General features: G+C 38.5%; 1 protein-coding gene across 4 annotated transcripts in view; it reads right to left on the reverse strand.

Moving 5' to 3' along the window:
- Window positions 1-24,761, reverse strand: part of SOX5 (SRY (sex determining region Y)-box 5) — a 291,777-nt gene that overhangs the window by 247,373 nt on the left and 19,643 nt on the right. For 2 of the 4 annotated variants that reach the window (XM_010566095.1, XM_010566094.1), the window contains exon 1: window positions 5,486-5,611. In XM_010566095.1, the coding sequence (XP_010564397.1) occupies window positions 5,486-5,611 (126 nt within the window). Of the gene's footprint in view, window positions 1-5,380; window positions 5,613-14,365; window positions 14,371-24,761 lie in introns of those variants that run through there. The other 2 variants (XM_010566093.1, XM_010566092.1) reach the window with 2 other exon arrangements.

Genomic DNA, 24,761 nt, shown 5'->3' on the forward strand with positions numbered 1-24,761 from the left:
GACTGCAGAGTTTTCTAGGGTCTGGACTAAATGATGCAGTAGGCAACTTCTACAGCTGTTTGATGGGTCCTGGCTGATTCTTCTTTATTTGTTCCCTTTCCTAATAGCCCACAGAGTCATTCTCTGAAACAGTGCAAGTGTAAAGATTGAAAAGATCAAATTCTTGATAGAAGCCTGAAATTGTATCTGTGGAAACTGCTTTCATGTGCTACTTTTGTGATGACATTTATAATGCAATGTTTTTAACAATGCAATTTCATCATCTTATAAATATCAATTTACCATTAAGAGAGGAAGGAAAGAACATCAAAAGAAGACAAATGCAAACTTACCACCGTTTCTGCTTTGTTTTAATTGAACTAGTCTTGTTCAGATAAGCCTCTCTATCTCTTACAAAAACAACAGTTTATAGTTTAAACTGTGAAATTGTGTGTGTGTGTGTGTGTTGTAATTATGGTGCCTGCTAACAATTTCATACTGCCACATTGCACATATGGCTTCCAAGCTAGCTTTATCTGAATCTTTGTGAATCTATTCTCCGTGCTATTAAACTGAGCACATTCCACATCGTTCAAAAGTAATTACACTTTTGTCTAGAGTGTAGGAGACTGCTCTCCCCAAACAATGAAATTCTCATTATTAGAGCTGGCACAATAACGGCACTGGTGTTCACAACACTGTGCATTGTACCATCACAATAACTTATCCTAAGCTTGATGCACAAAGGTACACTGGAAATTAAAATTTCTCTAAAACCACTGTGGTTTTTTTTAATAGGCATTCTTTAGCTCAGTATAATTAGAGTCCTATTTGACTTTTTAAAAAGCTACATGCATTCATATTTCCATTCTCTTCACAACTTCTGAATAGTAGCTAAATGCTCTAGCCGCATGTTGTTCTGATCCAGTACTATTCACATGCTGATGACCCCAGACCAACAGGTGAAGTACAGGCCAGCACGTATGGGATAAGAGAATTCAAATGCAGCATTAAACAACCTTTTATTTTGGTCAAGTGGAGGAAAAACATGAAACAATGTGTCAGTAAGCTCTTTGACCAGTAGTACTGTTGTTCTTAATATGACCAAAATTTCTTAATATTATTCCCAAGTTACAGAGGAATAACTTCATCCACCACAGAAATGCAACATTTTTTCGTGTGAAGCAATAAAGCTACTTAACAGCGCACTGTAATATTTCCTATCAATTAACAGCACTGCTGAAAATGAACTCTAAATCCCACTGCAAGTGCAGGACAAATGTGGGCTAGCAGTGCAGTCACACAGTTTGGAACAACTGGACAGTGGCAAAATTATACTTTACCAGTTTGATCTTTAGGTCAGAACTTCCTTTTTTTTTTTTTTTTTCAATCTCATCCAGCATTTGACTGATATTCTACAGTTAAGAAGAACAGTTGAATTTGACCACAGTACACCATGCCTGTGGTATACTTTAATTAGCGCTTTTAGCTTTGACGTCTCTTATTTTCAGAAATTAGCACACAGACACCACTGGCAAGATCAGTAGTCTTGAGAGTGGCAAAAGCAACGTGCTAAGGCAGACAAATAGAAATAAAGAAAATAAATCCTTCCAACTTAGATGAGCTAACAACTACCTGTGCTATCCAAATACTGTAGCCTTAATAGGTTTCTTCAGAAGAGATATTGACTGATACTGTAATCTTCAAGTGTTTCCCCACTAAGCTTATTGCCTGCTACAAACATCCTAAGGGGACTCTCGGATATATTCTAGGTCAAATTATTTGTCTTTTATTTTCTGCTGAGCCTTTGGTTCAAGTCTGGTAAATTATTGTTTTGTTTGTCCAAAATATTGTTTCTTACTTACAATACGTATCTAGTTTCTTCTATCAAGAGGAAGAGAGTTTGGGATAGAGTTGCCCCTGCCATTCACAAAACGACAGAATGGTTGGAAGGGACCACCAGAGGTCATCTGGTCCAACCCCCTCCTCAAGCAGGGCCACCTAGAGTCGGCTGCCCAGGACCGTGTCCATACAGCTTTTGAATATCTCCAAAGATGGAAACTCCACAACCTTCCTGGGCAACCTGTTCCTACGCTCAGTCACCCTCACAGTAAAAGGCGTTTCCTGATGTTCAGATGGAGCCTTCTGCATCTCAGTTTGCACCCACAGCACTAACCCTTCTCTGGCTGCAGTTCCAGCATCCTCAGAAATACCCTGTTCATTTTGATGGGAAGACGGGGTTTGCAGCTTTTTGTCAATTCTGGCTGGGTTTGAACGTTTCTTTCTAGGGATTTTGCCCTCCTTTTATAACAATTTACCCAGCATCCAGAGCTGTGTCTCTAAGCTGGCAGTTGTTACAACTTGGTGAAGTGCAACAGGGTGAATTTTCAAAAGTCTAAGGGGGTAAACTGTTGAGTTATCATCACTCTGGTAATCAGCCCTTTACCTTAAGGATCCTAGGATGTCCCAGCTGGCAGGACTTGTAAAAGGAAGCACAGCTAGAAGTAACCTAAGAAAGAGAGGGTCAATTAGCAGCTAGAAAAGTGAGGCCAAGAAATTGATTCTCGAGGTTGAAATTGTTTTCCTAACTGTCCCTTCACGACCCAGTGGTGAGAGGCAAAATACGAGGCGGCAGGGATGGCTGTGGTGACAAGAGGAATTCAGCTACGCAGCCTACTGATGAGACAAAGCTGTGTAAGTCCATACCCTTTCCAGATCCCTTGGCTGTGGCTTTCTTCTGCTGAGATTGTTCCCTAAGCCAAATGAATGTTGCACATGTAGCTAACACAGAAAGATCTCTCTGGATCTATACCATGTCTACCTAAGAATCCCTTCAGAGAACGGTCTTAGCCAACAATCGCGCACAAAGCAGTATAGTTGAGGGTGCAGCAGAGTGATGCACTACATTATTCAGACTGGCTGTATGTCTGATCCTGTCCTATTGGACATTGGAGAGAGACCTGTAAAGGTGTACCCTGCTAAGGACAGCATGCAGCTGCAAAACGAGAACTCCATAGCCACTTGCAGACTCGGTCAGTAGGTGTAGTAGTACAGCTGACAAGCTATTAAGTAGCGTGAAGCACACTGCTGGAGCTTTATCAGTAAAACTGTATTGGACCGCACTTTGTGGTGGTGTGTGCACATGTGCGTACGGCTGGATTTGCTTCCCAGAGACTATAAAATAGCACAGAATGTCAACTCAAACAGTATAAAAATTACCTCTATAATGCTACCAAAGTGAATACCCTTTGGGAATGACTTTCATAACTGCTAATCACCCAAATTGAAGTCATCTAAAAGTTATGCAAGCACCAGGTTCAGTTACTTCCTTCTTATAACTACATACCACAACAGCAGAAGGAGTGATTATGTATATTTTACTCATTTATACCGATTACTTCCTTCTTTCTGGAGACACACAGGCTACATCCTTTCTGACCTACCTGATAATGATTTTTACAAGACACTCCTCACTAAGAGAGAGATATTACCAAAATGTCACATTCATACAAACTGGCAAGTTTCTTAAATATATACGAAGACAAAACTAGTCCGTACAATCCCCCAAACATGCTTCAGATAAGCCTACATCATCTCACTACTACAGCAAAACTGTATGAAACATGCAACAATTCAGTATCTTGTATTATAAAGACACAGAACACGCTGTTTTGGCATCACATTAAATATAGCCTTCCTAGCAGGAAGTAACACTAGATGATCAGCTAAACTTTTTGGTCTTAAAAAATATAAATTAATAAAGAAGTTAGTTAAAATCCGTTAAAGAGCAGTTAAGTGTTTCAGTGAGGCATAGTTAATATACTTCTGCTGAGTTCCTTAGAAGACAATGAGTTTTTATTTCATTAGGCTCTGATTCTACAGTACTGGTGTCATCAAAAGTTTATCTGTTGACTTAAATGTTTTCAGGAACAACCCCTTACCTTCAATATACTCTCTTAAAATAGGCCAAAATACAGCAAAGCTCATACACCGGTTACATATCCTAACATCCCATTGGCTCGAACTGTATATGAACGAATTACATCTCCATAAAACATATGATAAAGGATGAGAGGTAAACAAGCTAGAAAAAGTTAATGACATGTCTGCCCATGAGTAATTTTTCCAATTACCTTCCTTCTTCATTTAGAGTTCCAATAACAAAAAATAAAATTAAATATTCAAAACCACTGCTTGAACTTAAGCATTAGTCCAAAAAGGAACAAAAATGGATCAGGATTGTGAGATATTTTGTCTAGAAGAGCAGCTTCAGTGAACATCCAGTGACTTGGTCCTATGAGAAATAATAATCCCTAAGGGCTTTTTACTTAGGGCTTGTTACATATGCGTAATGAGCTGTAAGGGCTTAAATACCACTATGGAGCTGTTGCAGGCTTTTATGAGAATACACTATCACCTATTTTGCAATGCCTCTTTAAAAGCCTTCAAATATGCAGGTCCATTCATTATCTTCACTTAAAGTGAAATTGTCAGTGCCCTTGTCAAAGTGGGGGACTAAGAGAAAAGTTACAGTCAATTTGTAAACAGGCAAGAACTGCGTAAGTGTGCTCACAATAGACGGCTTTGTCGAGGTGCCTAAGTCCTCCTGGGGTTTCAATGCCTTTCCCTGCACCTTTCAACCTTTATAAAAATGAATCACAGTACTCTGCATGAAGGGCCCAAACACGTCACATTACAATAGTGACACTACGACACTAGTGAGGAACATGGCATTGCTTTTTGTTCTTTTGTTTGTCTGCTTTTCGATAAAGCCAGTTCTGGACTTCCAGTGGGCTGTTAAACGTAACGAATTAAGTGCACAGTGTCACTTGTAAAGTGCACAAAAAGGTGGGAATTCACAAGTGAAAAAGTGGAAGGCTGATTTAATTCCATAAGCACAGCAAATTTTCTTATAGGTGTCTGTGGTATGTGAAATACACATCAGACGTGAATTTTTAAAACTGGCAGAATCCAAAGTTGCTTTTATTTTTTTACCCTTTACACAGACTTCCGTGCCTTACTACTGCATAAAGTTGGCATTGGGGCGATATTTCAGACCCCACGCCAAACATGACTCTCACTTACAGTGTTCCAAAACCATTTACTGTTTGGTGAACATGTACGCTTCAAATTCGCATCACTATAGCTAAAAAATTTTACCACCCTAAATGCCAGCAGGCAAAGGTGAGGAAAAGTGGAGTTTGCACTGCAAGTGATTTAGCATTTGTAGCAGAGGGTAAAGGCAGTCCAGCTAGGTCAAAGCTTTCACATTATTGTAGCATGTTCTGTACGTGTAACTGTGCATTGTATACTCCATAAAGTACAGATCTGGATGCCAAACTACTGTAGAGGCAGAATTCAAAGAATGGATGTAAGCACAATAGACCATTAGCAAACCTACCATTGTGTTGTGCTGAGAAGTGGGAGTCCTATGGCCACAGTTCTCTTGCGTCAGCAGAGAAACTGGCTGAAATTCCTCAGAGTGAGGCTTGTTGGGAAAACTCACATGCAAGGGAAGGTGAAAGGCTGGGAGCCCGTCACTCTCCTCTTCTCCCACTTTCTGTCTGCTTGTCACCATGGCTACCTCTCCATCTGCTTCCCCATACGGAGAGGCTGGTCGCTTGGAAGACATCCTGGAAGGAACAAAAGAGGAGAAAATAATGAAACCTCCAAATAAATCCTTAATGCCGTCATTGTGTGGTTAGGGGCCATTGTAACAGAAATGCCTTTTTTGTGCTGGCAGAGAGCAGGAAACCATCCAAATACCACTGCAAAGCATACACAATTGGGAACAATGGCCAAGCAGGTAGCAACAGAACAGTGGCTTGTTTGTTGTGAGAATAATACACTAATACAGCACTCTCTTGTATTCTGGCTTCTTAAACATGAAAATTCACCTAAGACGACTGTATAATGAAATGCAATTCCTTTAAAAAAAATACCCATCTGGTTTTGTGTTTGCAAGAGACTGTAAGAAGATAGAATGTCTCCCGATACAAGCTATTGTCCACTTAGCTTTTAAGGAATAATCAGCCGCATGTATTTAACCATAACTGATAAAAAAAAATAAATAAAGTAAAATAAAATAACTTGCTAGCAAGCCAAAACGTCTGTGTTTATAAAACTTCACCCATGTGAACAACACAGTGTTATAGTCATGTTGCAAGAATCTTTTCAGGTTCACCAATCTGGGATAGTTAAGCAATTAAACATTTGGACATTAATGATCTAAGTTTCTTGACAAGACAAATTCAGGGTTGCACTTAAGTAGATGAAGATTTGCTGTCAAGATACCCTGTACTTCCTACCTATAGCCAGATCAGGAAAGCTCACATGTAATTTACATCTGTATCTATATAAAAAAGGACACACAAGGAAGATACATACAGCACACACTGTAAAAATCACACACAAATCTTGACTTAAAATTCAGGCCTACATTCCAAATTTTTTGAGACTGCCTGATAACACTGTTCTGATAGCATGTGTGTATCTTCAACTTTTAGAAAGACTAAAAGAATCCTTATGTCATTGGAAAATCCAGCTTTCGTCCAAACCAGGCACTACTGAAAATCTTACAGAACAATCTGAACCCAGAACACTTCCAGCTTGGTCTTCAAAATAGAGGGGTCCAGTGAAGTATTAAAATGCAATCGACTTCTGGGATTAATTACAGCAACATTGTTGATGAAAATCAGGGTATGTGCATGGATGGTGTAATGGGCCACTGTGCTAAGCAGGGGCATCTGTAATAAGGAGTGGAATGAGAAATAAGAAATCCTATAGGCATAGTCAAAAGAAGAAAAGAAAGAAAAAAACCAGAAACATTTCATAGAAAATAGGAAGTTATGAACAAGAAAACTAAAGACTATTGTACGTAAAAGTTGAAAAGACAGGCTGAAGTAATACTGCTCCTCCTCAAAAATCTAGTATTTATGATTCTAATTACCCCATTTTGATTTTCCACTTCACAGTTAAAGGACTGCATTTCAAAAGCCCAGCAGCCTCTTGAACCATGTGTGGGGCTGCTGTGAGGTAGAGCATGTCCATACGATTTGGCATATTGAGCACGAAATGGTTCTTAGCAGCAGTCAACTGGGTCTGAAAACAAACAGTGACTTTAAACAGCCCTTTGTTAGGACTTATTTTGTTTCTAATGATCTCATTTTGAGCTTTGCCTCCTGAGCCAAGTTAGATATTTTTAAAAAAAAAAACAAAAACAAAAACAAAAAAACAACCCAATAAAACGAAACCAAAACTCAAACAAAAAAATCCCTACCAGAACCTATACTCAGCTGCACATCGCCTGTTCTGAACACCACCTATTGCCTGTACATAGAGAAGCAATCTGTATTTTCTATTAATGTTTGACTTAGTCCAACAGACTAACGCTTCATACATCCTACCTGAATTCTGTCTTCTAGGCTTTCCCACCTACGTGTCTGTAGCAAAGCATATGTATAAAGACAGAGATCAACAGATAGACTCTCACTGGCAGTTTTCTACTAGCCCACTGAATTCAGCATTTTACAGCTATGTTTGACGTGACAGATCCCAAGCTTTTCTTCTGCAGAAACCATGCAACTCCCTCCTGAAGTTAATGTGAATTATTCATATTCTGCATTGCACTGCACCAAGATACACATTTGCTATTGATTCTCAGTGTAACATTTTGGTTACTCATTTCAACACTGCCTTAATAGAAGCTTGGGTTTTTACACAATCTCTCTTTCTGAACATCAGCACTAAGTGGCTGTCTCAATTTTGGCAAACAAAAAGAGAGGGACTCAAAATCATTTGTCAATCATGCCGCAATAATGTTCTACACTTTAGGACATTTATATTCGATAAGATGACTGAAGATATTGTAAACCATCTACAGAAGTCTCCACTACAATTCCCTTTGACAATAAAATAGAGCGAGGATGCCTTCCTTTGTATTGATGATTTGTATTATATACGATATGCCCAAATTGCGTTAAAAACTCCTACTGCTGTAAACTCAGAATAATCCAGATTCTGTCACATTGCTTCACAAGGGAAGTTTGACTATCATGTTGAAATAACGCTCTTCTGCTAACTTTGTAAGTGCATACATGGCTTCCTGTACTGTGTTCAGTTAGCATGCTGCAGATCATCATCTCCTTCTGCTTGTCACTGTTCCCAACAGGGATGATACCATTTTCTGCAGGGAATTTATAAAAACAGGCAAGGAAGGTGTTGTGGTTTAATAGAGGTGACCACCTCCATACACTAGCAATAACAGAGATTATTATTTTTTTAATCTAAAATGAAAACCTATGGGTTGGACTGTAGGCCAATCTACAGCCATACTAGAGAGGGAAGAAGAAACTTCTTCCTTCCTCATGCAGCTCTTAAAAGCTGCAGTTTAAATTACAAGCCACATGTCCATCACAATCCTAGAAGGCTAACAAATAGCTAAAATGGCTAAGGCACAGAAGTTAAGGATTTAATCTGCATTAATCTTCCAAGTGACTAGGACACTCAAAGAACTGAATGCACAAACCTAGATAAGGGTCACACAGCTCAGATGACTGCAAATTGTTTTCAGGTAGCTCTGTCCATAGCAACATGAGTTAGGCACAATCTGGCCTTGTCAGAAATCTCATCGTCCCCTTTAACATCAAACACAAACATCAGAGTTTCGCAGAAATTACTTACTCCTTATAAGTATCTGGGAAATTTCCACAAGAAAATGGAAGGTTTACATAAGTAACTAAATCTGTATCTACTTTTGGAAATGTCTTCCAAAAGGACAGTAACTATCAAAGCCTGTAGCAGTAAAGGATCAAATCTCCCATAGGTTCACAAGCAGAAAACAACACGATACAAGGTAAATACATTCACAGATGGTATTTCATTATTTCTACAGCTTTATGGGTCCCTCTTCTGAATTTGAAATGCTCCCACACTGTGTATCCTTAAATTCTCTTCTTTTCATGTATCTTCATTTTCCTACTGAGCTAATACTAGGTCTTAACAGATTCTGTATCTGAGATGCAAGCAGAGTTGCCATTATAAACAATAAAGAAAGGGAAACTGCTAAATTCTGAGTAACAACGTTATCTGAAACTGAGCTCTTATAAACAGATCTAGGTCTAATGAAGGACTGGAATTATCCCATCTCACAAAGGACTGCAAACATCCTGGATCTACCCTCAATGATAACACGACAGTTTACAACTTACATGACTTCAAGATCTTTTCCTTAAACTAGTTTAAACTCAGAAGGGTTTTCAATTACACCCCTCTGAAAGGTTTACAATGAGAGAGGAAACATCAGTTTCCTCGAACAGCTTATGGATAGGATTAAAAAAAAACAACAAAACCCCAAGATATAACTCTCAGAAAAGCAGCAATACGGTGGACCAGATTCTGAATGTAAAAGGGTGTCTCTGCAGATGAAATCTGTTGCAACTTAAGACTTGCAAGAGGAGCTGCATTTTGAACTGTCATTAATCATTCCTACTGAATATGAATAGTTAAATAGTAATTTTTTAGACAACCTAAATCTGCCAAGTTCAGACACAGTGGGACACAGGCAGTACTCAGACCACTGTAGAGACACATTGGAGTTATGAAACATATCCCCATACTTGATTTTTATCAGTGGTTAGGATGGAACTGAAGATTCAGTTCTGGTGATGAATTCAAATACGACCCTGTTTCCTGTAAAAAGGGTCTTCTGTTTTTGGAAAGGCTTTTTAATATGCAGAAATTGCAGTAAAAAACATGCCTTTTGTTAAATTTTCATTAAATAAATGCTCTTCCTGGTAGCAGGAATGTTTTTTTCAGGGAAGTAAAATCTCACTCCTCTAACTCACTCTTATGCCACAAATATTTGATGCGATTCACCTTACAATAGCTTCTCCACGTATTTCTTTACTCCCCTTCAATTTACAACAGACTCTTTGTAGGCTTAAACTGATACCCTGTGTCTATTGATCTCAGTTGTTTTGGAGTGACTTCAGCAAGGCTGGCTTTTCCCACTGGAGAGAGTAAGAGCTACACTGCATCCACATGAATTGTTTCCTCATGTCATCTACAACTATTGGTTCCATCCAAATAACAGGCTACCAAATAACATTATTTTGTTTGGGTTTGGGTTTTTGTTGTTTTGTTTTTTTTTCCTCCCAGAGTTCAATGCCTCACAAAAGTGATCTTTCTACAGCTCTATTTTTTTTTATTATTATTATTTTTAACAGAACCTCATTTAAGTGTCCCTACTACATTTCCATTTGTTCATTGGTTTTGGTTCATTTCATATATGATTGTATACCCAAAATAAATCTAAAATGGTATCCAGTATTCAAGGAGATAGTGCCCTCTAGCACACAACCAGCATCCATCCCAATTTGATTGCTCATGCCATAAAATTTCATAAATTTCATGTCATAAAACTCTAATCTTGTTACATTAAGCAAAATACCTCAGAAACATTTCAGATACCCACAAAAGCTTTTGGAGAAATGGCTTATCCATGTCTTCAGAAGTGACAAACACAGATGTGTCAGGAGAAAAAGATATGAGGCCATAAATCTTAACTTGTTGGGAGTTAATTAAGGGATTCATCAATCATTACACAGCTCACCCCATACGTATACAGGCAAAATCCCGTCAGCTGCCACAACCCACAGCAATCTACAGGTTAAAAACTCCCAAAGTCCCTCTGTTCTGACTATTTATAAATGACTTTGTATAATCTAGCATTAAGACCTGTAATTATAAAACAGCATTAAAACAGGCCTGCATAGTTATGGATAATTATAGTTGGTACACTTTTTAAAGAAATAAAAAGCTTTTCCATTCAAACACAGGCTTTGCCTTTTTGACAGCTCCAAGTCCACAGGATGTAGAGAGATGATTTAAATTGTATGTCAAAATTTTGATTGTGCAAGACTTTCTTTTTTTCCTTTATCAAGAGAGGCATTGTTGTTTTCTCACCATAACTAGGCGTGACAGTGCCTGACTGGAGTCGCACAGCCAGTTTCTGAATCGGCATGAAAATGTTCACCCCTTGAGTTTCTCTGGCAGCTATAAACGAAGTCTTTCTCATGGGTAGCGTTTAAATCACTCAGCCCCGTACATGGGAGACAGGCACAGAGCTGCATTCTGAAGAGATGCACAAGGACAAGATGAGCAGATCTGATCCTCCAGCAGCAGCGCGGAGGGGTCATTCCAGCTACCAACAGCATCAAGAATTTACTCACTCACACAGCCTACATCCAAACCAAATGTTACACGCTAAACTAGTCCCTGAACTTCAACGGGATTCAATCCGACTCCCCTCCTGATCTGCAGGGTTATTTCCCTCTAATTAAAGTACATGTTGGAAATCTGCGGACTCTGCTTTTCCGCAGGAAATACTTACGATTACAGACAGCAGCAATATTACATATATCTAATGCGTAAGCACATACACACACACGTATAGAAGCACAAACACAACCTTATCCAAAATGTCTGCCTCATCTCTGACCATGTTTAGTACTAATAACTAATAACAAATAATAAGGTTCATATTCCCAGGTTTATTGAAGCTATGATCTCTCTACAGACAGTCCAAGCAAAAGGTGCTAGTTAACACCAATGACTGTCTCCATTTCACTTTGGCCCCAAATTCATTCATTATTTATGTACACTGAATAACTAGTACCTTTAAAAAAAACCAACTCTGTTCATTTTGACAGGATTACTTGTATAATAAGGTATTACTCAACATGAGTAAGGGTGGCAGACTCCCACACTCTGTCCCACTGGGAACTGCAAGCCCAACTTGTTTCTACACATACCACTAAAAACAGACTTCACTTGGCAATATCTTTGAGTCATTTACAGCCTGGTTTGGAATTCTTTACTGAAGTAATTTTACAATTAAAAAAAAAGGGGAGGGGGAGAGAAAAACGAAGCAAACACCTCTAATCTGCTAATCAATACAAAATATGCATGGAACATATTCTCATCTGTCACTCACACTGAGATGGAATAATCTCTTAATTATTACTTTCAAAGATTGTATCAATCGGCCTTTTTTTTTAAAACGTATATATGCTACAAATAAGTTGCGTTATTTGAAAAAGGTTTTGGTGAACTTCTGTTCACTTTTGTTAATAGAAACCAAGATGGCTGTGGCATAACCTGTGCAATATTTCTGTGCCACTGTCTATTATTATAGCTGCCGCAAGTAAACCTATGGTTAAGACCACCCAATAATTTCCATTCCACCCAACTCACTTTCTCCTTTCCGGATTTCATCCCTGTATGGGGTAATGTTAACAATTTTTTTTAGTCCACCAGTTTAGAAGATTCTGCATATAAAATAGGCAGGGAATATGCTATCCCCTATCTATTTTAAAGTTTGCATTTTAAAGTACAGTATAGTAAAGTATCAGCAGCTTGGCTGATCAACCTGATATTCCAAATGCTATGGAAAATGTTTTTTGAGAAAAGGTACCGTTTAAAATTCGAGTGGTAAATGGTTTCATTCTGACAAGTTTTGAAACCCTCAAATAAGAAAGTTCCTAGAAGTGTCTTTCAATAAAATGTTAACAAAAACCTTGTAAAATTTTATTAGAAAAATGAAAAAAAAAACCCCTAACTTTCTATAAACTCTATGCTCTCAACTAAAAATTTATCAACTCCATTTTCTTGCATTTGCAAGGAATTTATGCATGAAAAAACACTGTAAAATCAAGTCTAGTAACAATACATTGTGGAAAAAAGTTCTTATGGAATGTTCCTAACGTGCATTATGCAAAGATTTTCATTGACCTTTTGAAGCAGGTAAATGGGAAAGATTCTTTGTGCATGACTAAGTTGTTTAGTGAAATACTCTAGCCTGAAACAAACCAACCTCCAACCAAAACAGAATTTGTAAGGTGATGAAGGAACTCCTATCAAGATACTATATTCTATTACTGCAAAGAATATGACTTAATTCTTTTATAGATCTCATACAGGATTTTGCATTATTGTCCTTGGTTTGTACAGCAACTAGTAGGTAGGTGTTAAGCAGTGATTTACCCAGAGACACACATTCAAAATCAGCTTTAGCATGAGAACCTGTATCCTATTTTTGTTTGGTACCTGTCAACTTCATAAACCTTTTGGTTTTCACTAGTGTGTATGTCAACTAAAAGGGCCCAAAAAATCTAATAATATGTTTATAAACCAGAAACTACAGGATCAGATTTTACTTCTGCTGAGAAGTTATGTTTCTAAAAGATCAAGCTCTAAAACCTGGATTTTTGGGAATTTCTCAGAACCTGAAGAGGCATGTAGAGACAATGTGGTTACAGCACAGGCAACATACAACCGTAATGGTGCAGTGTCAAAGACGATGAGCATCTATCAGCACAAACTCTGAAACAGCAGGATGCAGTCATTGTTGATGTTTCAAGTAAACTGAGCCTGATCACTGGCTTCTTTCATGCAAAAGACTCTGCTTGGATGATTTTGAATTAAATCCACAAGCTCATTTATTTTCCAGTGCATCCTCAAATTAACTCTGGCTTCCTCCCCCACCCCACCCCCGTTTTAGAAATCTACCTCCCCCCACTCTTCAGCTTCTCATACATCTTGCTTTTTACTTTTTATTATTATTATTTTACATTTGTCCTCATGTCACAGCAGAAATAGCAGAGTTTTGGTTTTATTTTCATGTCCAGTTTTAGGAACTGCTCAATGCTGAAACTAGTATCGCAATCACTATGACATTAGGTAATCATCACTCTTCTGCCTGCTGAACTACAAAGAGGAATCTAGTCAAATAATTAGAGATTTCAGGCCTTGAAATTTCACTGTACAAACTAATACTTGAAAATGACAGAAAAGAAGTCAGTCAGTCTCCAGACGCTGAGTGGGAGAGCTGTGCTGCATGCTACAAGGAATCCATACATCACACACAGACGTGCATAACTAATTTCCATTGACATTGAGTGAAATGAAGGCAAGGAGTTGAAAAAGCTTTAAAATTATGACAATTATGAATGACTTACTTATTACAAAGAAATCTGAGGAAGCACAGGCTGATTCTGCAAAGTTAGCTAATAAAACTTTTGCAATTTAGGGAGCTTATTCTTGGTCATTCGTAGTCTTTGTCTAATCGAACTGACATAAAATTTTCTTCAAGCATTATTAAATGATGAATTACTTTCAGTAGAATCAACATTAATAATAAGAATTCTCTCCCAAAAGATGCCCAGATTTCAGCACGAGAAGCCATTCTTCGGATTGAGATCTTGGTAAAGTATGACACAGCTTTTCCCACTCTTCCATCACACCATTGCTCAGTAATGGGAGTGCCGAAGAAACAGCTATCAAGCTTCAAGCCCCCTTCTCCTTTCCCCTCTCTTTCCTTACTTACATTTCAAACTCAGCAAATGGATTCTTTTTTTTTTTTTTAAAAAACATTCCCTCACCAGCATTTGTGTATAATCACAAACAAACCAGAAACAAGGAAATTAAAAAAAACCAAACACACAACAAATAAAGTCTCTTTTTTCCCCACTTCACTCTGAATTTCCCTACTGGTAAGTTCAGAATAATAAGTTTATATTGCATGTACGTTTGCTTCTAGTAAATGTACATATAATTGCACTTGTGAAATGATTTTCAATATACCCGCTGATGTTTCTGCATCTGAACTTTCAGTATCATTCTACCGTTATTATATAAACTCTTGCTCCAACCATCACTCACATACACATTTCCACCATGTCTATCACTTTATTAAAAAAATGCAAATAAACACAGGAATACATAAACACATACATCCACACATATACTGTATGTTTCCTGGTAAAAATGATCATGCTAGTAAAGTATGTATACATATCCATTCATACCTTGAACTTGCATCACTGAAATATTGGGCCTCAAAATAACTTTATTGAGAGCAGAATTGGGGCCTCAGAGATCCCATGTGTACCTTTAAGAATTACAGGCACAGTGAAACATTTTTGTGTCTCTGTGTGTGCACGTATATGAAAATATATACTTAGGCAGAGCAAGGTCTCTAGTGGATGTAAACATTTTCTTTCCAACAGGTTAATTCCAGCTGCCTAGAATTTTTTTTTCATTTTTTTGTTTTGTTTTGTTCACATGCATGTGTGTGCTCCCCCCTTTTTGGAAGGTTTATACATGACAGGTGCATTCTTGGCCCAGGAACAAATAATCCTGGAGAGCCCGAGAAAGAAAAATCAAACTGAACTTCAAGATAAAATGACAGGGAAGAAATCATTATTGCCTCTCTATTGTGTTAAAAAAAACCAAAAACACAAAAAATTTTGAACATTTATAACGCCTAAGCAATTTGAGGTAGAATTTTCAAAGCTGAAAAGAGATTGTTCCAAAGCCCAGATGTTGCCTTTCAGAAACTAGTGAAAATTGCTGCCTCTGAAAATTACTCTGAAATACAAATAGAGTAAAACAAAAATTGTTTAAATAAAAATAATTTTACTCAGACATTCTGATATTCCAAAAGAGAAGATTAATGTTTTTCAAGTGTTCAGGCAGTTTCGCACTCCTATCTCCTACTTCAGATTATCCACAGAGTCATGCCACCTCTGTTCCAACAGATGACTGCATGAGGGACAAACCAGAAAAAGTTTATGGTATGATGTGAGGCCTCCTGTCTCACTCACTGCGCATATTTTACTGTGAAGTCTTCTTCAGTAGTCTTGTGAAAGGTTCACAGTTGTGGTATTGTTTTCCCAGGTTCTGTTCATAAAACCGTGAGAATGAAAAATCCACATTAACAAACTCTCAGTAGTATTGTACAAGCTACTTTCATTTCTGTAATTTTCTGATTTCTGAACAGGCGTGTTCAGTTTAAAGCGCCACTAAACACTTCTCAAAACTGTTGCTTGCACATACTAACATGCTTCCTCACCGCTGTAACGGCACAGGTAGGTAAGTGGATTGCCTTCAGCTCACCACTGTCTAAAGGCTGATTTTTTGCTCTACCTGATTCAAGAAATGCCTGTCAAATTGCAAGAGACAGAACAACCATGAACAGCTGATAATTACCCAGCTTAACAAACATTAACCCTAGATACTGCTGGAGTTGTTAGCTAAGAAAAATATAGCTATTAGTCATATAAGACACATATACCCTTGCGCCAACAAATGCATACTGGTATGCGAAGTAAAAACAAATCCACAAATACAAAAATGAGAGACCATTCTAAACAGACAACATACCTTTAGGACCATAAGGAGGTTCAGTTTTACTTTAGAAACACTGCAGTGGCAGGCACTGGCACACCGTTGCAAAAAGATGTCCACTTTAAAAATCTTTGGCAATTGGAGGGTGGGGTGGAAAGGAGGAGAAAAACCCTGAAACCAGTATCTTTCCCTCCAGGGAAGCTCGGAGGATGTCTGCCATTCACCCTTCCATAGGTACTTTGTCTACCTTCGTGTCTGTTGTTCAACAGCGATTCCCATCCAGCTCCACAAAGACCAGCTGTATAAACCAATGCTGTCAAAGAACACAGTTAAGGGATGGATAAAACAGGGAGGGGTGTCTAACATGCTGACCACTGACTGAGCTTGCAAGGATAAAGAAGCCTTGATGGAGAGAAGTAATCATCCATTGCTGTTTGTTTATTTTACCTCCTCCACCACATACTGGAACCTTTTTTGTTTTTTCCATTACCAAAACCATCCCCCACTGAGAGGCCTTTGTGATCTAAAAGGGGCAGAGCCCCTCTTTCTTAACACTGGCAAGTTTATGTAGGCAGATTCATTCAGACACATCTTAAAATAAACATTTGGCTCTTCCCCTACATCACACTGTCCACACACTGCCTTCAAACACACTTAAAAAAAAATCACCATTAAAATGTTCTTGCCTAGAACTGTTTTTACTGAGATGTATTAAAACAATTTAGCAGTCTAAGGCACATATTGCCATGGAGGTCCAACTTCAGATGAGAGCTATAGTCTTCTGAAAAAAATAAATATACATTACAGTAAAGTAAACCTGGCTGCTATTGCCATAACAAGTGGTATAATAGCTTTCTTGAAAAGACTTCTTCAATCAAAAACCTTCTCCCCACTGGGGATACACCTAATTATATTATAAGTGAATCTGAATCCAGATGTTCAGATCTAAAACGTATGTCACGAGTATTACAAGGAAAATGACCGCTGCATGGAGAACGAGGCATTCAAAGGACATGACTGGCCCTGAAGAGAGTGAGGACCTTCAGATTCCTTTCAGGTGCAAGAGGTAGAGGTGCTGAGCATCTTCGAAAATTAACTTATCTGTTAAACAAAAATGAACCACCAAACTTCCTTACTTCACATTTCTTTTTTCATTCTACAGCTCCCAAACATACACCGCTTTTTTGTTTTTCTAACTACATGGATTTGGCACTGGGAACAACTCAAGCATGAATCCCTATAAAAAGATAGTGCACAGGCAACAGAAAGTAGATCTCCCAAGAAAGCCTTCTGACGTATCTGAAGATGATACTGGAAAGAACACTCTTCTATTGGAAGAGGATGCCCAGTCACTCCATGGGCTACCTACTGCAATGAAAGTAATTGATTAGGAATAATTATAGTCACATTAAGCTATGACTTTCAGAGAAATCATGGATTCATTTGTACCGGACATTAACAAATACCTCCATATCAACAGGCTGATGATAAGCTATGTTTTCAAGTTTACCATCCTGAACTACATACAAAACGCAACAAGAAAGGTCCACCATCCCGTTTTTAATTTCAAAAAGGTAATAAATAGCTTTTTATTTGGGTAAGTAATCAGCTGGCAAGCTCTACAGTTGTTCGAATGACACCTAGGATACCGAGTTGCTTGGCTTATTGAAATACATCACAGAAATCTAATTCTGCAGTACAGCAACATCCTTTGGCATTGATCAGTGCCAAAGAAGCACAAACATTGAAACTATGACCAGGTAGTTTACTGCTGAATACCCTCTCCGCCTCAGCATGGCCTATGAAACCAGGACGCAACATTAAGAATTCAGAAGACAGCAACTTCCTGTGTGATCCCACACAATTTATTGAATCTTTCTGGCTCCCAGTCTTTCTATTTCTACATAAGAGATAAGAATGTTTAACTGCCTTTGTATAAAGCTCTGCAAGCTCTGGTTTTCTTTTTTAAAGAAAACATTTTATTGGTGATTGCTGTTTGTATTACTTGCTTGTATCATTAATTTACCTGATGGTTTCGTGCATACTGACACATAAGCAAGGGCAAAAATTAAGTACTCTATTCAGCTACTGTATTTTGAAACTGCAAAACTAAGTTTCTTCATACAGTCCTGCCAACAGATTCTAAGAATTTTTTTTTAAACCTATTTACCTATTTTTTTTAATGTACAAATCTAGTCATCTTTCTTTTCTGGGCATTGACAATGCAAAAAAAACCCCCAAACCCAAAATCCAACCCAAAACCCCAACACCAGAAAAACAGCACTTAGCAGGAGAATGTCACTGAATCCTTTTCACTACACTGTCCAGTTTCACTGGATCCCCTTCTCTGTCCTTCACACAAGGAGGAAACTCACCCCTTGCCAGGTAATGCCATGGTAATTTACAATTACTGAGCGCTTTTCATTCAGAAAAACTAAAGGCATCTCACACACCTTCATCATGAAATACTAATGGCAACACCCGTTTCACAGATGAACCGTTACAGACGCCAGTTTGGTTCTTGTTTACCCACAGAACTGCCCAATACTGGCACCCAAGTGAAAGTCAGAGCTCTAACCCACCCTCTCACAGCACATCGGGGCCAAATTCAGACAGCAAGCCGCAAGCTCTGATTTCCAGTTTCCTCTATCATGCAGTAGCTCTGATGATAATTCCCCAGTACAATGAAAATGAGGCATACTGCATTCATCAAACACACTATCAAGATAATGATGGAAAGCTAAAACCAGCCCCCTTTCCAACCTCTGCCCTGGATAACTAATTATAAAGGCATAGTAAAAAGACACAACTCCCTAGAAAGAGTACTTTCTGTATTACTGTAACTTGTATCTAGCCACCCGTCTCTTCATTTACAAAGCAAAGATCCTTCTGTTTACTTTTTCTCTAAGTAGCTCACACAGGTGTACCAGATTTTAAGCTTTAAAAATGTCAATCATAAAATAAAGTCTTAAAAATATAAAACTAATGCTAGGGGAACATTTTTAACCAAGAGCATACTTCTGGTTCCACCAATCTACTCGCAACATGGACCAAGCATACAGCTGTATGCTGGGATTCCCGACTGGCATTTTTAAGAGTCTGCAAAACCCCCGTTGTAAAAAAGCTCATCAGATGTACAAAGGTTTTTCCTTTCTCTCCTACTCTCTTCTAACCCCCATCTCCATCCTCGCTTTAGAGGGGGAAGATCAGAAAGTGCAGCTGTTACCAGGCCCTTACACCCCTATGCCCCTTCTTCCCTCCCATCCGCTATGTCACGAGACATCAGTTATATAAAGATATTGAAGTGCCAAAACCACGGAGCTTGTCTAGCTGTAAGAGATCTTCAAATATGCTTCCAATATTAAGATACCTATACACTTCTGAAAATCAGACTAGGAGCCCATCTATGTCTCTAAACACCTACATACCTCTACAAACCTCATCCTACTTCTTTCCTTTATACAGTTTACTAGAGAGCTTTCTATGCTTGCACTACTCTTTTCATCCTTAAAAGCACTTACAAATACTAATTACTCTTCACATATCCCTTCGTTAAGTAAATAAGGATTATTATCCCCTCTGAAGCAAATACAGATTACTAACTCCTTTTTACAGACTGAGGAAATACAGAAGAGGATTTTAAGTGGTCTGCACACCACAACGTAAAGAGGCGATATTGAAGCACGGATTAAAATATAGAAGTTCTCCATCCCGTGCTCAGACTATGACAGTCTAAATCTTACCCTTCTATTTGCAAATGATACTCTTAGCCCAATTGTTTCTATCTGCTGGCTGGTGATCAAATATTTAATGTATGCCATAAAATGAAAATATGAACTCTACAGCAGTGCCTCTTATTTGTCATGCCCCATTACTTAAACCGGGTGGTAACATGCACCCATATGATGGTTTTCAATTTTATTATAGTCTCTATTTGCTCACTCACTTAAGATGTTTAAAGAAGAGTTGTACGGATTATCAGACAGTCTGGAAAGTTCAGTTCAGAGCTCTTCAAACACATTCATTTTCATCTTATTAGCACAAGTAAAGTAAAAGCCTTAGGCAGGTAATTTACCATCGAGTTTATCCAAAGGGACTTCTAAAGGGAAAGTCAACCTTTGTAAATTGTTTGTGATAATCTCCAAATTGATCATTAATTATCAGCTGCTACTAAGCGTTTCTTCCATCAGCGGCACTGTGAAAATAATGCATTTCTCAGAAAATCTACCATTATTGTTCTTACCACCTGTGTAACCAGCCATTATTAAACCCAGCGAAGTTACATGGCAGGCAGCAGCCTCGCTAAGTGAATCCTGTCCAGCAACTTCATTTTCCAGGCAGTTTAAAAATTAGTTATCCACCAACAGGAAAGCATTCATTATTAATGTTATATTTTACATTCTATACCTTCCCACATGTAGTAGCAGTTACAATTAATTTAGACCCATTCAACTGCACTCAATAAAGCACACATTGTTTTGTACTGCCAAACCTGAGCTGATGTACAGAAACTTCATTTTCCCTTTTAGTTTTCTGATTTTCTTCTACTAGAAGTAAATGCTTACAATCTAACAGCAAAAATCTAAAAAGATCTTTCCACGCTTCGTTTGTGAAAAAGAACTCAGAAGAGATAGCTGCAAGTAAAGCAGGTTAGCATTAGCTACCCTCAGGCCCACGTCGCACAGAAGCGGAGGGGGACCTTTTTGTACAAGAGACTGCTTGTCAAAATGCAGTTGAGCCTCGATATAAAAATTTTGACCAATGTCTCCCAGAACTGCTGGGCACGATAAACTACGCATCATTTTCAGAAATTTGGGGAATACTATGACCAAGGTAAAACATGTGACATTCTCACAGTTCCTACTTTAACTCCATTGAACTTAATGGATAGTCACCAGTTATCTTTACTGGAGCAGCCCTAGATGTCAACGTGGCTTGCATCTTCAGTGGGATCAAACACACCTGACAAATCATATTTCAAAAACCTATTTCACCAACCAGGAAACCCAACCATGACAGCAATAAACTGCAAGCCTGGCGACTATTTAATTGTGTACTGTCATGCACACCATAGTTTAAGGTAACAAAGAGTTAACATTACAGGGAAGACATAGGCAGATAATGAACATTTTTAGAAATGTAGTATCCTTGGAAAAGGCTGTGATTACAAAGCACATGACTGTATTTTTCTTTTAAAATGGTCTATGGGTAAAAAAAAAAATAAACAGGTGAAGTGCCCACCACCATGGGTTGTAGGTGTAACACATCAGCAGCTGAAGCCTTTTGCATTTGAGAATGGCAGTCCCAGCAGCACTGTATTTCTCTATTTTTGTAACAGATGAAATGCAGGATAATTCTACACACGTCCAACCACGTCATCTTTAACATACACGCACACACACAGAGTAGAAGAGTTTTGTTCACATTAAAGAGGACTGACTGCTCATTCAGGTTATGACCCAGGTCCATAGGCAGCGACTCCCACACTGAGTCCTCATGATTCCAAATGCAATGGGATTACAGTCATAAAGATGGAAAAAGGCAACAGTACCACAGCTGAAAGAAGAACCATCCCTCAAAGACAGTTATGCTCAGGTTCTCTCAAATTCATATAATTTAGGCTTACAATTGTAGCACAGGATCTTTTAAATAATGTATATAAAAAGTCTAGTTCAAAGGGCAGGAAGCCTGAAATGGAATATAGTCTCCTACAGAGATATGAGATGCAATTCTGCTAAAAACGAAAGGAATAGACTTGTATTTTCTTCACTGAGCTGGTGTCAATGAATGAGCAACTGCTCTTGAAGGAGCTTGAGCTTTAAATACTGCCATCTTCAGCAAGAAAACAAAGGGATCCAAACTATTAAGGCGCAATCCTGTCCCCACATAGCGTCAAATGAGACATCCTCACTAAACAGTCCTGAGCACTGGATGCGCAGAGAGTCATGTACATCTTTTTGCTTGTTTGTTCCATTTTCTAATTTGAGGCATTTTTACTACTACTACTACTACCTTCCTAAGTCCTGCAGAACCAATTACTCCACAGGCCACTGAACAGCATTTCATTCTAGTCACATACCATAGAATAATGTACTAATTGCGGAATCAGATTTAACCCCCTGGAATCTGCATAACTTACTTCCAGGATTTATCAGGACCGTGAGAGGCACAAAATAAACATTTTGCAGAAAGGCAGGTATCTTCAGGAGAAGAATTTAACCTGCAGAATTTGAATGTTGGTCACCATCCAAGCGCATGAGAGATGTCAGCCTGACTGTCAGATCCCAGGCTAAACTTGTAGGACTGAAAATTACAAAAAGCACTCAGAAGTGCAAACAAAACACAATTTAGGGAGAGAAAATAAATCCTGTGATGTCATTTATAGCTAGTTCTTTTCAGCAGAACTACACTGACTTTCAATGCATGCTTAATATTGGAAGCAAGACTCATCATCAGTAAACAATTTAATAATCCCGTTACATAAGCAGTAACAATTCCTTGGCTGGTAATGAACAATATGATATCAAAGTTGTCATCTCTTAAACACAATCTTGGTTGATTTTCTGTACATGAGTAGTCCTGATTAATTCAATTGTGTCCTCGGTGTGTTTAATGCCTGTGTAGATACAGGAGAAGAGAGTCTTGCAAAGGTCTCTTTGAGGATTGAGTGAGCTTTGAAATTCTAACTTGGGCGATGTTATATGAAATAGAATCCAGCTTACTTCCCAGGAAGCAATAAAAGCGAACTCAGTGAGACTGCTTATGTGAATACATCTTAGCAGAATCAGGGCCTGCGCGAGCCACAAGGGAGGATAAACTTAAATAAAGCATTTCAGTACAACCATTCTTTCAGCAGTCTTTAGTCTGTATTAGTAGCTAACATCTGAGGAAAGGAAAGGTTTGCTGCTTGGCAATAGTGTGGTGTTAATGTAACACAATCTGTTAAATGAAAAAGCAAAATTAATTCCAATTTGGTGTCTTCACATTTCACACTCCAGAGACTCTTACGGACTGAATGAAAGACAAGAAGGGGAAGGCAAAATTTAGTGAATTCTTCCAAACTGAATCATCTATTTCTTTGCGTTTCACCTAAGTCAGGAGGCAATTGGAGGGAAAAATAAGATAGATATCTTATTTATATAGGTATTTCTTAACATGTGTGTACGACACCATAAGAAATGTCTGTCTCTGACCATCCTTCACTGCCTACTCCCCCTCTTCCCCTTGTCCTCTCCACAATTCAAATGTTTAGCCTTACTTCATCCTCACAGCAAGGAATGGATTAAGCAGAATTACTTACTGCTATGCCAATTAAGGAGGAATTAATTACAACTTTGCCTCCTGTCCCTCTAAGGTTGCAAGTTTGTCTAGCAAAACAAATCTGAATGTAGCTAAATGGAGAGCTGCAAACACTGAGGAGGATGCAGGTACTGAGTTTCCCTCTTGCTACATTCAAACCTCTGGCTGCAGTGGGGTGACTTAACGTAAATTCTTCTCTCCAGGCATAGGCATTGCACAACCGAGCTGTTGTACTCCTCGGTATTTCAATTCCCCAACCGTGTAAAAGGGGACAGTAATAATACCTATTTGTCAGCAGCATTGTGCAAGTTAATCCCTTAATATTTGTAAAGCACCTTGAGATCTTAGCACAGAGGGCACAATAGAAGCATAAAGTGTTATCATCATTGTAATAAATTGGGGCATGTTCCAATTAGACTGTTTCAAGTGAACTCTCTCTGGACTTCGACTCAGGACGTCTTTGGCTTCTGGAGTTACATACATACACTGTCCAAACCAAAAAGCTGGAAAGATACACAAGACTTTTTTCTTCAGCAGACCATTTCTTTTTTATTTTTTTCTGAAGAAATACTTTGCCATACCACCCACCACCCACATTCACTTCCAGGCTAATTATACTTTGAAAGACAACCAGCATAATGATGATTATAGCATACTGAGTCAAGGGAAGGCCTAGTCAAATAAACAGGATGACTTCCCTTGGTCCATCTCTTACTTTTTTCCACTGGATAGTGAATCCCCAAACCTGTATAGCCATGCACCTTAGAAAAGACTAAAGAACCTTCGTTTCCCTTTTTTTCTTCCTTTTTGCCACTCCTGTAGATTTCCAGCTGCACCCTTCCCAACCTATAAATTGCCAACCAAACCCTCCTGTTCACCCTGGTTACAGAACAGAATGAAGCAACTCCAAATGATCCACCACCACTACTGTAAAAAAAAAAGAAAAGAGAATAAAAAAAAAAAGAAAAGAGAATAAAAAAAAAAATCCAAGATGAAGAACTTAGTGCCCAGTATCATGCCACTATCTGTTTACAGATAAAGTAGGACAGAAGGCAGCTAGCTCTATCTCTCATACAAGTTTACCTATGTAAGTAGTCCCATCCCCTGCCTTCCCTCCCTTGCCATTCCTTCTCCCATTCCCTTTTTCACCCCGCCACAAGTACGTGGATGTTCTGCAGACAAACGTTTCATAGTGAGGCCGTATGACCTCAAAGAGTTAAAAGCTCCTTTTGACTTTAGCACCTTCTGAAGCGTGTGAGGAGGATGCCTAACCCTGCAAAGTTCTCAGCATTTCC

Source organism: Haliaeetus leucocephalus, unplaced genomic scaffold (genome assembly GCF_000737465.1).
Source record: "Haliaeetus leucocephalus isolate CR32 unplaced genomic scaffold, Haliaeetus_leucocephalus-4.0 Scaffold206, whole genome shotgun sequence".
Taxonomy (NCBI): Eukaryota; Metazoa; Chordata; class Aves; order Accipitriformes; family Accipitridae; genus Haliaeetus; species Haliaeetus leucocephalus.